At 35.8% G+C, this 14,376-nt stretch overlaps 1 protein-coding gene across 1 annotated transcript in view; it reads right to left on the bottom strand.

The window, feature by feature from the left end:
• The window catches only part of LOC106852522 (dynein axonemal heavy chain 5-like), a 149,756-nt gene extending 135,411 nt beyond the window's left edge, over window positions 1–14,345 (bottom strand). The window contains exons 1-13 of the mRNA XM_088171968.1: window positions 14,075–14,345; window positions 13,768–13,954; window positions 11,826–11,926; window positions 10,173–10,361; window positions 9,993–10,067; window positions 7,742–7,828; window positions 6,565–6,636; window positions 5,860–5,961; window positions 4,745–4,931; window positions 3,878–4,043; window positions 3,686–3,779; window positions 2,432–2,530; window positions 968–1,149 (exon numbers count right to left, since the gene is read on the bottom strand). Coding sequence (XP_088028094.1) covers window positions 968–1,149; window positions 2,432–2,530; window positions 3,686–3,779; window positions 3,878–4,043; window positions 4,745–4,931; window positions 5,860–5,961; window positions 6,565–6,636; window positions 7,742–7,828; window positions 9,993–10,067; window positions 10,173–10,361; window positions 11,826–11,926; window positions 13,768–13,930 — 1,517 coding nt within the window. The 5' untranslated portion in view covers window positions 13,931–13,954; window positions 14,075–14,345. The remainder of the gene's footprint in view (window positions 1–967; window positions 1,150–2,431; window positions 2,531–3,685; window positions 3,780–3,877; window positions 4,044–4,744; window positions 4,932–5,859; window positions 5,962–6,564; window positions 6,637–7,741; window positions 7,829–9,992; window positions 10,068–10,172; window positions 10,362–11,825; window positions 11,927–13,767; window positions 13,955–14,074) is intronic.
• Window positions 14,346–14,376: the final 31 nt, after the last annotated feature.

The raw sequence follows: 14,376 nt of genomic DNA on the forward strand, positions 1-14,376 counted from the left end.
ACTACAGGTAATTTCTGAAAAGTTCTCTTTATCTCTATATTCCCAGGAGGAATCAAAATTGTTAGATTTACTTTTATGTCTCCTAGACTGTTACCTCAGTGTCACTTTGATTTGGCTGGAATTTAAGCAGAGACATCCTGACTATATGCTTTGATGAAGCTTGTAACACCTTTTCATTTTCATGTCAATATCCTTTATCTTACTCCAGTTAGACTATTCCAAGAGACTATTCCAATTATTAATTTTCTAGTTGACAACTTCAGAGATGTTCATCTTAACTTCTCTCTAAGTGAGTTTTCCACTTCTTCTTTTGCATGAAAATAATTTCTAATTAATAACTGGTCTTATATCGTGTTACCTGCACTTGTCATCCCTCAGATATACTTGTTCTGCCAGTGACATCAGCACACACCACCTAATGAATAAGTTTCATACAAACACCTCTGTGCTTCCATACTTATGCTGAGTGTACAAGTAGCTGTACAGCAGCTAACTCATTCCTGCCCTGAAATGTCCCACAATACAACTGAGTTGTGATTTTGATCCTGCTATATATTGTTCCCTTCCTCAAACTGACTTTCATGTCCAGTAACAGAAAATTATAAATCTTGAATGGAACTTTGCCAGTCTGTTCTTGGAGCTTTTTAATGAAGTATTTCAGCTTCCAGTTCCAACTTCTTAATTGTGCTTTGGTCTAAAAGAATCCATATGGACAATAAATCGAATGTTGTATACTAGTATCTGTTACACGGTTTCCAACAACAGTTTTTTCAAACAAATTTTTAAATTTGTTTTTGCAGAGTACTTAATTCCACACAGAATTAGTAGTTATCAGCTTAAAATTAACATAGAATCTGTAGGAAGACAAAGGGCTACTTAAATTTACCTATTAATAATCTTGATGATTAATCTGCAATTTTACTTCTAATGTTAACAAGAGAAGATTAAATTATTAAGATTCTATCACCTGTCCAGGTCCCAGATTTTTGAAACACCTTCACACAGATAGGTCTTGCATGTGTTAATCATTTGATTGGTGATTTTAAGAAACAAGGATGTCATGTGCTCTGACGTGTTGTAGTACGGTGATGTACAGTAGATCATAAAGACAGTGCTCATTAAACTGGGAATGTGTTCCATCACTGTTACCTACAACAGCAAGAAAATGGGAAAGAGAAAAATCTGAATTTAATACAGTGAAAAGTGTGACCACTCTGGGAATATGTTTATCAGTGGACAAACATATTTTTGTGTTTTTGTCATGATGAAATCCAATTCACTAGCGGGCACCTATCACACCTTGACTAAGAAAAAAAGCATGGGAAAAGGGCAATGAATAAAGGAATATGTCCTTTACAGATTGGGATTTTCCACAGGAAAACCAGAGGCCCTACTCTGCTTGGCCATGGCCTCCAGTATAAGGAGGTGCTGTAATCTGCTTTGCAGAGGAACATACTACCTGAGGAAAAGAGGTCATACACTACTGGAAAAAAGTTGGATTTCTGTAGGAAGGACAAGAAGAAAGTTGGCCTTTGCTCATTTTGCCTAGATCTGTACAGAAGAGAAATCCAGAAGGGGGAGGCAAGGCAACAATAATCTCACTTTTACTGGACACTCTACTGGAACTATAGAATTTTCTGTCCCACAGAAATATTTCAGAGAAACGTATGCAAGCCAGATACATTAAGAACTCAGAACAAGAGACTGGTCTAGAAAAGGTAAAAAAAAGTATGATATCTAAAAGAATGGCAGAACAGTGAATATTTGCAAAAGAAGTGCAGTGTAAAATAGAAGAATGGATTCAAAAGATATCAAGCCCTGAAAACATAATTTAGAAAAATTGTTTCCAGCTGGATTATGTGTAAATGTTCTGAACTGTGAAAGCCTGGACAATTTTGTCTAGTGTCTGTATAGTTAACATTCATGTTCTCACTTTAAAAAATGAACTCTGAAACCTATAAGGTGCTACCTAGCAGAGAAACAGCTTTAACCTGTAAAATAAGTGGAAGCTGACCGATTTCAGCTCAACCCAAGGTTTAAGATCATTTTTTTTACTTTTGCAATAAAATAATCACAAGTAATTCCTAACTAAAGCATGCAAACAGAAGAGCTGCATTTGTGAGACCCAAGCTCACAAAGGCAATTCAGCTCATTACTGGGTTACAAAAACCACTATCTGATGCTTAGTTTTTTTCATACCCTTCCATTATCTTCTAGAATGATAACTACTTCAAAAAAAAAAAGGTATTATTGTCTCTGGTTAATTCAAACTCAGTAAGCTCAATTTACTAATGCCTAAGGAGTTAAGCTGTCCACTAATGATTAAATAAAAGAGTTAAATATTAAAAGGAAAAGTAGTGCTTTTTTACAGCAACAAAAGCCCTTCCTCTTTTTTCCTGAATTTCATATTAAGTGCCTTTACAGTACTTACAGGTGAAGCATTGGCAAGTGGTCCAAAAAATTTATCCAATGTATATAAATATCTCACGTTGTCTTTAGCTTCATTGGCAGCAATTGTTATTCTACCATCCTGAAGGGATGAGAAAAAAAGGAAGGAATAGAATTATTACTTTGAAATTTTTCTTAACAGGTTCTTTCTTTTTTACATCACATAAGACTGTGATTAAATCTTGCAAACACTTTCCCACAGAAGTACTTTCAAATATGGTATTTATTTTTCACATAAGAAATAACTGCTTTTACATGCAAAAATTGGTAAGATATTCAAAGGTCAGCAACATTTTGGATGTGGTTTAAAGCAACTCCTTCCTTAGACTTCCAAAGCTTTTTCCTCCTCATGGATCCAACTTAGATTTTAAAATGGTTCGGCACAGGACCCAATCTACAGAACTTAGACAACATCCCTAAAATGTTACCAGGGTGTTTCCCAACACTTTAATAAATACTTGTTAGGGACGAGTTCTCAACTAATGCCTGTCCACCCTTATGTTCATGTCAGGTGGAATTATCCACTACTTAGGGGGCTAGTTCATAGGAAGAAAGAAATCTAGTTCATCATCCTTGGCTTGTACTGCTCTGTACAGACACTTTTATACAAATTCCATTTACCATAAAAGTCTGCAAGTATGGTAATCACAAAATCAAAAACTTCTCCTGATCTATTCTTAAAACAGTAGAATACTTTCTTAAGCAACATGAGACCTACATTCTGGAGATGGGGTGGGTGGGGGTCTCATTGACTCCATATGACCTACAGCTTATTTTCTGGCTTGCCCACAATTCTGCCTGATAAGTTTACGTTACAGATATCCACTTATATGAAGTAGCAGTCATGCCACTAGAAGTCCGCTCTCAACAATTCTAAAATCATTATGATGGACTTTCAGACTTCTACAGTTGGCCTGCACAGGGTTCAGCTTGTCAGAGACAGAAAAATGTTGTATTGCTTCACTGCTTTACTTTCACACAACCTTTCCACCTATAATGTTAATAAAAAGACACATTACAAAAGCACTAATTTCTTTTCAAGTTATCTATTTAATTTCAGAATCATTGATGCTATATGTTCTAACAAATGGATAATAAATCATCAGTGGTGGATTATCAGTGGATAATAAACATTGACAGTGTAAAATCAGCATAAACACTCAAAGTTATTTTTATTTTTAGCATTGTGTTCAGTTATATATATAATTTAAAATTCTAATTAGAAAGTAGTGATTACCAGTTCCTTCCACTGCTTTAATGTCTTTGATCTTGCTGCCTGAAGAATACTTATAATTTTCTTTACTCTTGAACTCTTGATCTCATCTAAAAGGCTTTGAAGAAAGAAACAAATAAATGGAATAAAAGTTACACTTATTTTTTAAAATTTCTTCTTTTTTTAAGACTGTGAGAAATAATGCAGGGATTTCACCTGTTAAATGATGACATTCTTGACTTCCAGTATTCCAGCTCTGCAGATGGACCAACATCATCAGCTTCTCTTCTAATTTGTTCACTCTCCACTAAAACTTGTCTAATCTGTTTGATCCAAATCATGACCACTTCTTCAAGTTTCTCAGTGACTTCTGTGTTAGTGCCTTCAAAACCATAGAATTGGACAGTTTTATAAGCACCAAGAAGTAATATAAAAATTTTAACTACGGAAGCGAAATGTTCTTGTCAAACATAATCTGAGACTATGTAAACTCTGTATATTTGAATCACCAACCAGCAGGAAAAGATTAAGACTGTAACAAGATACACACATATAATACTTGTGTCTACTCACTTTGTTACTATTGCATATCCTTTCCAATGGAAACAGAAATAAAACGAGTTCATAAGTAATGGTAGAAAGCTATTGTTGAAAGAGACATAACTACTCTTTTTCTTACAAAAACATATATGTAAATATTTTTTATAACTACAGGTGTTTTTATCCACAGAGTCAGACAGCATTGGATAGATTTTTCCCAGTATAAAAGGAAGTGAATAGTACACACACTAGTATGTGGATTCATTCAGCAACTACTTGGCCAGTAAACTAGGAGGGATTCAGAAAACTGCTTGCCTGATATATCAAGCAAATACCTAAGCCTTTAAGATCTATGAACTAAAGTATGGGCAAATGATTGATGATCTTGTAATTAAACAATCGCAAACCCATTAAGAATAAGCAGAAAAATGTCTACAGCTCAGGGAAGATAAATTAATTCTTCAAAGTGAATTTTTACTAATGACATAACATTTATTTTATAAATAGCATCATTGTGTTTGCTTTGGTGTAGGAATTACTCACCTGCAGTTATGTAGTCAGATGGGTTCTGTAAGTTTCTGACATAAATATCAATATCCACTTTTGTGAGCTGAATTTTATCTTCTATATTCTGCCTAGATGATGACAAAGTACTCACAAATTTATCCACTGCATAGAGAAACTCTTGTATCTGGCTGTTCTTCAAGCCTTCTTTCACAGCTCCCCAGTTCTGATTATTTTATGGTTTATGTAAAAACCAAAAAAAATGAGAGTCATGCTTCCTTTTGTTTTTTGACCACAAAAGCTATTTTTCATCAGAAAAGTACTTCTTATTCATGGCGGTATAAAAAGATTTATCAACATGCCCTTCAAAATATACTCATCAATACTTTAAAGTGTGCATTGATTTAATTATTCTGTTAGACAAGAAGAGACAAAAAAGTAAGAGGCTCTAAGAAATAAAAGTCTCTGACTTCACTCTGGCTTGACTGAAGTCAGCTGTCACTGATTTCACACTGGATTGTATTTTGTTTAGTTTTATTTTTCTCCTTCTGAACAAATAAAACAGACTCTAATCTCCCTTTCTGTTACTGGGCAGAGAAAATGACAGTGTATGCTGTGTAACAGCACATAACACAATATTCCCAGCAGACAGTGAGCTTCTTTGTGTTTGCCATTCTGAACGTGTGCTTCCACAGGCAACTGAACAAATGGTGATGCTTTATGAATGCCACAGAATAAGGACAACTCAAAGAAGCTGATATTCTAGATATAACACTGTTCTTGCTGTCCATGCTCCAGAATAAAGTCATGGATTGTTCCCTTGTGCTGCCAGAAGGACTTGACACTTCTTCCAATCCAGGTTTAATCTGGTTTTCATAAAGTCATCACAGCTTTACCTTGATATGGTTGCTGTGTTATATTCTCTTTGTCACAAGAATTAAAGCTGGCACTACTGCTTGAAACTAAAGAGTAGCTACATGAATTTCAAACATTTGCGTATATACAAACTTCATGACTCTCACAAAGGCCTATATTAGACTTTTTTCTTTTTATATTCTCTATTCTAGGTCCAATAGATGCACAAACAGAACTGCTGCAGCAGCATGTATTACTTCCACGTGTTCTTGGGAAAAAAAGGCAGATTGTTTGATTACCTGTTGGGATTTAAGTGCTGGTATCATGATCTGTGACAAAAAGAATTCTAGACCCTGAAGGATATTTCCATTAGTACAATCAAACATGCCAAAATTCACCTCCTTTGGGAAGAAACAAAAATTACCACAATGCATGTCAATTTCTGCAGCATTACACTATTTGAGTGAAATTTAGATACGTGGCAGACACATTCACCGTCCACAACTATGTAACATGACTTACATAAAAGTCAGAAAAGTCTGTTTAAAGTCTGTTTAAGTCTGTCTTAAAGTCAGAAAAGTCTGTTTATATATAACAAACTATGAGAGGCTGGAAAACCTCATGTTAGTTTCAAGAATTATCTTTATTTTAGAAGTCTAAAAGATACAGTTTAAGTGCAGCATTTCAATAATTTAGGCTCATTACTTAAAATCTTCCAGTTTAGGTCTTTATTCCCTATTGTCATTAAAATTTATATTTGAATGACTAATTAATAATGGTTTTAATTAATTAAAATCTTGGACTTTAATAATGCTGCAGTAGCTAATTTATAAATCATTAGAATTTTACTTTATCACAAATACGCTTATGGAAAAAAAAACTTCTGTTAATCATACAACTAGACATTTTCATGAAAGCATTCCCTATTTTTTTCTGACTCCAATTGCATGAATAAAAGTCTGAGAAAACATGAGTATGTGAATACTGCATGATTTTGCTCTGACCTGGGAGACATTTGATGCAGTTATAACTTCATCTGACGTTCTCAGGAAAAATGCACAAGTTCCTGTAAAGTCCTGTAAATAGGGCCAAATGCATACAGTTAAAAAGAATACATTGTATACTGTAAATCTAATTTACTTTAAAATTTACCTAACCTAAAAATGTGCCGAAAACAGAACTGTAAAGAATCAATTACTCAAAAAGATCATGAAACTGTTTGCAGGATATTTGAAAATCTGTCCTTCTCAAATCAAATACTGATTTTTCCCCACCTGACACAAGAATGTCAAAAACGCCCTTTTGTACAGACTGGTTCAGTGTTGCACCTCTACTAAGAAAATGCAGTTCTGGGAGAGCTTGTGAGTGTGAGTAGACTATTTCCTTTTATTGAATGATGCTTATTTTATCTATTTATTCATTAAGCTTAATAACAAACCTAATAATAACTCAACTGCAACAAATTTGAAAAGCCATTCTAGTTGGTCTAATTGGCAGAGGAACGAACCTCACTCTTCCCCTGAAAGCAAGAAAGAATTCTTCTGCTATGGCTTTTCTGGCATTATAGTGTTAACATAAGTTCTTTGGGGCTAATAAGAAACAAAAACAACAACAACAAAAATGAAAACCAAAGCATCATCAGGCCTTTTTCTAAGACCATATTATATGAAGAGCCAATTTCCCCCAAAAGAGATGGAAAAATCCAAAAATAATCAAAAATCTTAATATGCTGTTGACTAATGCTTAGATATTACAGGGAAGAGTCTATTATAAGAATTTGAATGGAAGAAAGGATTTATTAAAGGTATTTTTTTAGTAATGTGCAGTATTATTTTATGAAAGGGCATAGAAAACCACTGAAGAACTTCACTTTTAAACAAGAAGTGCACAAGCCCTGACAAATACTTAACATGCAGTCATTAAAAAAATGTTAGGATCTGCAATTTTTTAACAAGGATTTATTTGACCTGCTCTGCTCTCAGATAGTGAAATCACTACTTCTTTACTGATGAAGGCCAGCCTCAGCTCAAGAAATGCTGGGAGACTCCATTATGAGAACAGAGACTAAGTACTTAAATATCTATCCAAGAATTACAAAAAACTGCATAACACTGCAGAACTGTTATGCCGTTCAATATTTTACTTTTTAATATCTAATCTAATGAATTTTTTCAAGCATACCTCAGTGGAACCCATGGTAATAAATAACTTCTTCTGAGGCAAATTATCTGTTGACCCATCTGGCCTCCATGATGCATTCGACTTTTGCTAGCAATCAAATTATAAATAAGAGGTTAATAAAATAAAAACTATATTATACAAATACTTAATCCATTTGAATATGTGAATTATAACTAAGTCCATATTGATTCAGGTTGTAATTCCCAGATAGAAATCATGAGATTTGCATTCTCTGGAGAGTAAGATTTGCCTGAATCCCAGTAAATCCCAGTAAACAGTTTCACAGCCCTGTTCTTTCAGGGGGGAAAAAAAAAAGAAAAAAAAAAAAAAACAAGAAAGGGGAAAACTCTCAGAAAAGATAATGGAATTAAATCTGAAGTTAAATCTGAAGTGATTCCTAGGGAAACTTCCTCTATGAAGACAAACTGAATGTCTCACAGAAAGAATCATCTTTGAAGCAACAAAAAAGCTTAAACCTAAAAAAGGCCTGCTTCCCTCCAATTACGTGTCATATATTTTGGAAAATAAATTGTTGAAACTTGGAAAAATGTGACAGAAAATAATGTGGAAGAAGCTTGCAGGTATATTTCTTTTTAAAGTTGAGGAGAGCCCTCTTCCTCGAAAGTCAAGTGTTCAGCTCCTGCTAGACTAAACATGTGATGTGTGATAGACAGGGGTGGCTCCTCACTTCCACCCCAAAACATCATCTGATGACCCCTCCACGCAGTTTCAAGTGAACATCATGCACTTAAGATGGTGAAAAAGAGAGGTGAAGAGATGAGAAGCAGCAAAAAAAGGATCTTTGATAAATCTTGATAAGGACATGCCTACTAGTCAGGCCAATAGTCTGCCCTGCTCAGTATTTTGTCTCCAAGAACAACAGGGCAAGCACATCTAATATTGCCCTTGAGTAAACTCCAATTCTCCAGTGTGCTTCAAATCAAATTGTTGACAGAACAGGCAAACTAATGAAATCTCTTCACTCATCAGAATGTGGTGGAAGATGCTAGAGATGGCATTCATACTTTCCATCAGAAACATTTTTATGCTATGCTGCTTCTGAAACAGAACATCCATAAATCAGTGTTTTTATGGTAAAAAGGGTCAAAATAAAACAAAATAAAATGCAGCAACTAAACGTTTCATTTAACCCAGGCTGGGCATTTATTTCTGATTTGTCAGTTAAGGAAAATAATGCCAATATTTTTTGTTTCATCTTGATTTAAGTCAGAGAACAAGACATTTATCCCAGAAATGTGTATGCCTAGTCCCAGTGAAGCAAAAATCTGATTAAACTGCTTTGACAGCAGAGCTCATTCTGTGCTTTGCAAAGTCTCTAAGCAATTCCAGTAACATTCAAAAGTTCTTTTAATTTATCTAGATTATAATGATTCTGCAATTCATTCTGCCTTTAACTGATGATCAAGAATTATCAATTAGTTTTTCTCCTCAACGACCCCAAAATACCACCACAGGGTGAGCTAGCTCTCCCTATCATGGCTCCTCACTGGCATAATTCGAAAGGCCTGATGAAGGACTTCTGCAGTTCTGGAAGCCCAGAAGAGCTATGTTAGACAATGTCAAGGTCACTTGGCACCTTCTGATATCACATACTCAGCAGAAGCTGAACAAATTATTTCACTCTTTATGCAGAGGTTTCTCCTTCTCAAAACTTAAAGGGAGAAAAGTACAACCTGGGGACCACAACTGCCTTATTTCTAGCCACAGTTTTTCAATCCTATTTCCTGCGGAATGGGACAGACCTGAACATGATGCCACCTTAATTTAGAAAAAAATTGCATTATTTTTCATCCTCTTGAATGAGTGCTTTGTTGACAGTGGAGCTGGTACAGTCCAAACCAAAAGAAAATGAACTGGTTCTTACACAGACAGTTCCCCCATTCCTATAATACTTATAATGCTTACTACTCTAGTATTTTAAACTCTGAATATCATGAACATTTTGTCTCCATAATCTCTATCACTTTTGAATATGAATTTTTACTCTACTTGGCCATTTTTAAGTTTTCTTTTGAGAAAACAAGAACAGTGTCAAACTATGCCACAAGGCATCCTCCAATTTCCACGTAAGCCAAGATGGAAGTATTTCAACAGTGAGGTCCAAGTTCTTTCCACACTGGCATAAATAGCAAAAAAATAGATCCATTAAGATTTTTTGAATTTTGAAACAGTCATGTGATTTTTTTTTAAATGCAAATTTGCTTTTGCAGAAGCATTAACGGAAACATACCTGCAATACATCTTGATAAAAGAAGAGCAACTTTTTAAGTCCACTAGGGGCAAAGAATTGTTCTATTAGTTGAAACTAAAAAAAAAAAAAAAATTACAATTGTAGTTAATTGTGAGATAGTTTAAAAGCACTAAGCATTTTGGAAATATTTCTTGTAATAATAATTTAATTAATATTTACCTTGTCATCAGAAATAATAGTCTCCTCCACTTGCTGTTCACTCAAGTCTATCCCATCTGCTAATCTTGATATCATATACCTGTGTCTTCCATCTATCCGAGCTCTTCTCTCCTCTTTGGTTACTTTGGCTTGCTTGGCTAGTTCTTTTCTGCTTTCACTGGAAAGTACTATACTTTTCTTAACAGTAGACTACAAAACAGAAGTTTGTTATACAGAGATTATTTTTCCTCACTTAAGGTTTGTATTTTATATTGTTGATCTTTAAGCTGGTTTCATAAACTACTTCAAGGAGGAACATGAAAAAATTACTGGGAAAAAAATCAGTAATGATTAACTTGCTAGGCCAGAATTATTTCTCAGTATAAAGCTGCTATGAAAACAACATATCTGAACTCCAGATAAGGATCTCAGAACTAAGTGTGGATCCGTGCTAAGGTCACAATATAAATTTAGTACTATAACAGCTCTAATTCAAATCTCAGCTTTGTGAATCCAGGTTCCAAACTTCTATATGTCCATATTCTCGATTTGGGATCGATCTCTACACTGCCAGCATTTTAATATATAGTATCAAGTTATTTCTCTAAAGGAAATAAATAAACCAGATCACTAAAAAATCAGTTACCATAGGAATAAATATACAATTGATGATTAATATACAGATCATATAAAGGTAGCAGGACAATTATAAAGAGGGAGATTTATGTAAAAAAAAGGATTTTTCAAAATCTTCATATCAATGTGAACAAGACTGAAAATAGATATGGTGGCTAACATTTTTAAGTCAATAGAAAATCTTCAGAAGCTAAATAGAAAACTAAAGATTTGTGTAAATAAATAACCACACTGATCATTTCTCTCTACTCTCTAGCTCCCATTGACATGAGTATCTGGGGTTTGGAAATGTCTGAAGTGTCTCTGTACCTTACAGTTTTTACTGGAGAGGGAAAAAAAGGATAAATTACATAATTTCCCAGTACTATACACTAATTGGAATTGTAATTAATCAATCCAACTCTTGGATTAAAAAACAAAAAAGCTGTCCAACTTCCACCTTTGCTTCCTACCACTTGGTCTTACCCCAGACTCTGAATGGATGTTTTCCATCCACTCTTGTCTCTACCTGCATCTCTTAGAGACCAGGAGACATCGACAATGTCTGAATACCTGTAGTTGCTGGTCAGTACCCTTCTGATATCTCTAAAAGCTAATTGTGATTCACCATGTAGTCCCCAGCTCATCTATATCAGTCTTTTATCATCTCTGGTTTCCATGTCAACAACTGGATCTCTTATTTTGCATATGCCTTCCCTGATGCAGTATGACCTTATTCAAGTATTCTTAAACAACATTAATTTTCATCACGGCAAAGAAAGCATATTAACCAGTGGATGATAAAAAATACATCAAAGAACCTAAAATCCCAGCAACACACATTGTGAGCACAGAAAGTCAGTGCCCAAACACTGTAGCCTTTTTCGAGAGGTTCATTGTTCCTTTTTCCTTGCAATTAACAGAGACTGAAGGACTCAGCATGCTTCAGTATTAGACAAGCTTTTATCAGTGAAGACTTAGAGAAAAATCTGGATAGAATAACATTCAGTGGACAAAAGGTAGTTGAGTCACCACCTGTTTCAGAACAAAAACACTTGCCGGAAGAACAGTAGTCAAAGATGATCCTGTGACAGTAGATCCTAGCTCGGTGCTCCTTGTCTTCAGGTTCCCTGCATGTCTATGATATTTGCTTTCTGTCTCTAGTTAAAAGAAGTTAAAAGAAATTAAAAGTTCTAATTATTCAAATACGACAAATGCATTTACGAGACCTGCAGTGTTGTGTCTTCATATTGGCTAGCTAACCTCTTCTCACACTGGGGAAAATGAGACCATTTTATTTCTCAAAAAATGATATTTATATCCCGTCATTGGCAGCAGATAGGATCCCCAGTGGAGCATGCAGTAATGCTTATAAGCAGCTCACCAAACTTCCATGAATTACTATTTAATCTATTTTAAAATATAAATATAAATATAATAATAATATAAATATAAATATTATAAATCATAAGACTGTGACTAAAATTAGAATATTAATAACACTCATTTCCATATAAATTTTCTATCAAACTGTATCTCTTTTCACCTGATTAATATGTATTGTATAGAGAGTCACAGAATGGTTGAGCTTGGAAGGGATCCTGCTCAAGCACAGTTACTTAGAGCCAGTTGCCCAGGAATGTTTCCATATGGCTTTTGAGTATCTCCACGGATGGAGACTCCATAACCTCCCTGGGCAATCTGCACCAGTGCTTGGTCACCTTCACAGTGTTTCCTGATATTCAGAGAGAACCTCCCATGTTTCAGTTTCCACCATTGCCTCTGGTCCCATCACTGGACACCATGGAAAAGAGCTTCACTCCTTCTTCCTTACACCCTCCCTTTTACATGCATAGACAAGATCCCAGCTCTTATCCTTTCCTCATAGGAGAGGTGCTTTACTGCCTTCATTATTTTCACTGGACTCTTTCCAGTATATCCATGTCTCTCTTGTGCTGGGAAGCCTAAAACTGGACACCTCCAGGAGAGGCCTCACCAGGGCTGAATGGAGAGGATGGATCATCCCCCTTAACCTGCTGGCAATACTCCTTATGCACTTCATGGTATCATCAAGCTCCTCTGCCACAAGAGCTATTCCTGGTTCATGTTGCATTTGCTGTCCACTGGGAATCTCAGGTTCTTTCCTGCCAATCTGTTTTCCAGCTCTTTAGCCCTCAGATAGTATTGCTGCATGGACTTGTTTATCCCTAGGTGCAGGAATTTTCTCCAGCCTCTCAAGGCTCCTCTGGATGGCAGCATAACCCTATGGTGCATTGGTAAACCCTCCCTTTTATCTGTTATCAGCAACCCTACTGAGGGTACCCTCTACCCCTTCATCCAGATCATTAATGAAGATGTTGAACATGACTGGACCCCGTATTGATCCCCAGAGTACACTGTACAAGTGGCATTAGCTTTACTCTCTCTCCCGTTGCCATGGATATTTATTTATTCAGTACTCTCTATAGTGATCCTCTTCCACAAGGTCAGTGAATACATAAGCAAAATGTACACAGGTAAGGGATGCACCCATAGGCACAGAGGGCGATAGCTATGTTCAATAATTTTTGAACTAACTAATTTAACCTATTTCCAATGTTAAAATATTCCAGAAAAAATGATACCATATTATGTGTCACACTGTAAAGTACACTCTATTATGGAGCACTACTCATTTTAATTCCAGAAAAATTGTTTGAATCACGTTACTATGATTCAACATTAGGAAATCCGCTATTGTATCAGAGTTGAACTGTGAATGGCCCTGTAAATACTTATATATGTATAAACATATATGCATTTGTTTATTTATATGTACATATTATTTATAAAGCTGAAAACTGCACATTCAGCATACACAGTCCCTACCACTGGCAGATTCAGAATAGCACATACCCAACCAGTACATACAAAAACTCTACTTAATTGGTTTCTCTTTTTGTTCCTGGATTTTTTTTCCCATACAAAGCTGGCATGAAGTATTTTTTATTTTCCCCCTTACCTTTTTTAATAGCAATGAGAGGTGGAGAGAGATCAATATGAGGTTTAGAAGAAAGTTGTGTTGCTCTCAGTTGCTCTGATCCCTGCTGTGCAGAGTGACCATGAGAGGAACTGGGCTCCTCTCGTCCCCCTAACTCCGTTTCACCTCCCACAGTCTCCTCCATCTGCACCACCACACAAAAAACAACCTAAATCAACAATAAAGAAAATGACCACACAGTGTAACAGTGTAATAAAGATACCTTCTGTATTTTTTTCCCGTTACAGCATCAATATGACAGACTAACAAGGAAAGGGGGGAAAAATACCTCTACTTTCAGTCGGTGATTTAAAAAGAGAAGATCTAAGCCGTTTTCGAAATGATAAAAGCTTCTTTAAGGGTGCTTGTTACCAAAACTTTATTTCTAATTGCACAACTACACTTTCTCTCCGGTCAGACTGCCGCAGGTGGGAACTCACGCCTCGGGGGACAGGTTAAGCTCCTTCGGAAGCTGCTGCAGGTCCCAAAGCGAAGTGCTGGGCACCGAGCGCCGGCTGCGGCACCTCCTGAATCCCAGGCAGGTTTTGACGCCTGCGGTCTCTCCTGGGCGCTTGGACCTGCTGGCAGCTG

This window comes from Sturnus vulgaris, chromosome 1, assembly GCF_052056855.1.
Source record: "Sturnus vulgaris isolate bStuVul1 chromosome 1, bStuVul1.hap1, whole genome shotgun sequence".
Classification (NCBI taxonomy): Eukaryota; Metazoa; Chordata; class Aves; order Passeriformes; family Sturnidae; genus Sturnus; species Sturnus vulgaris.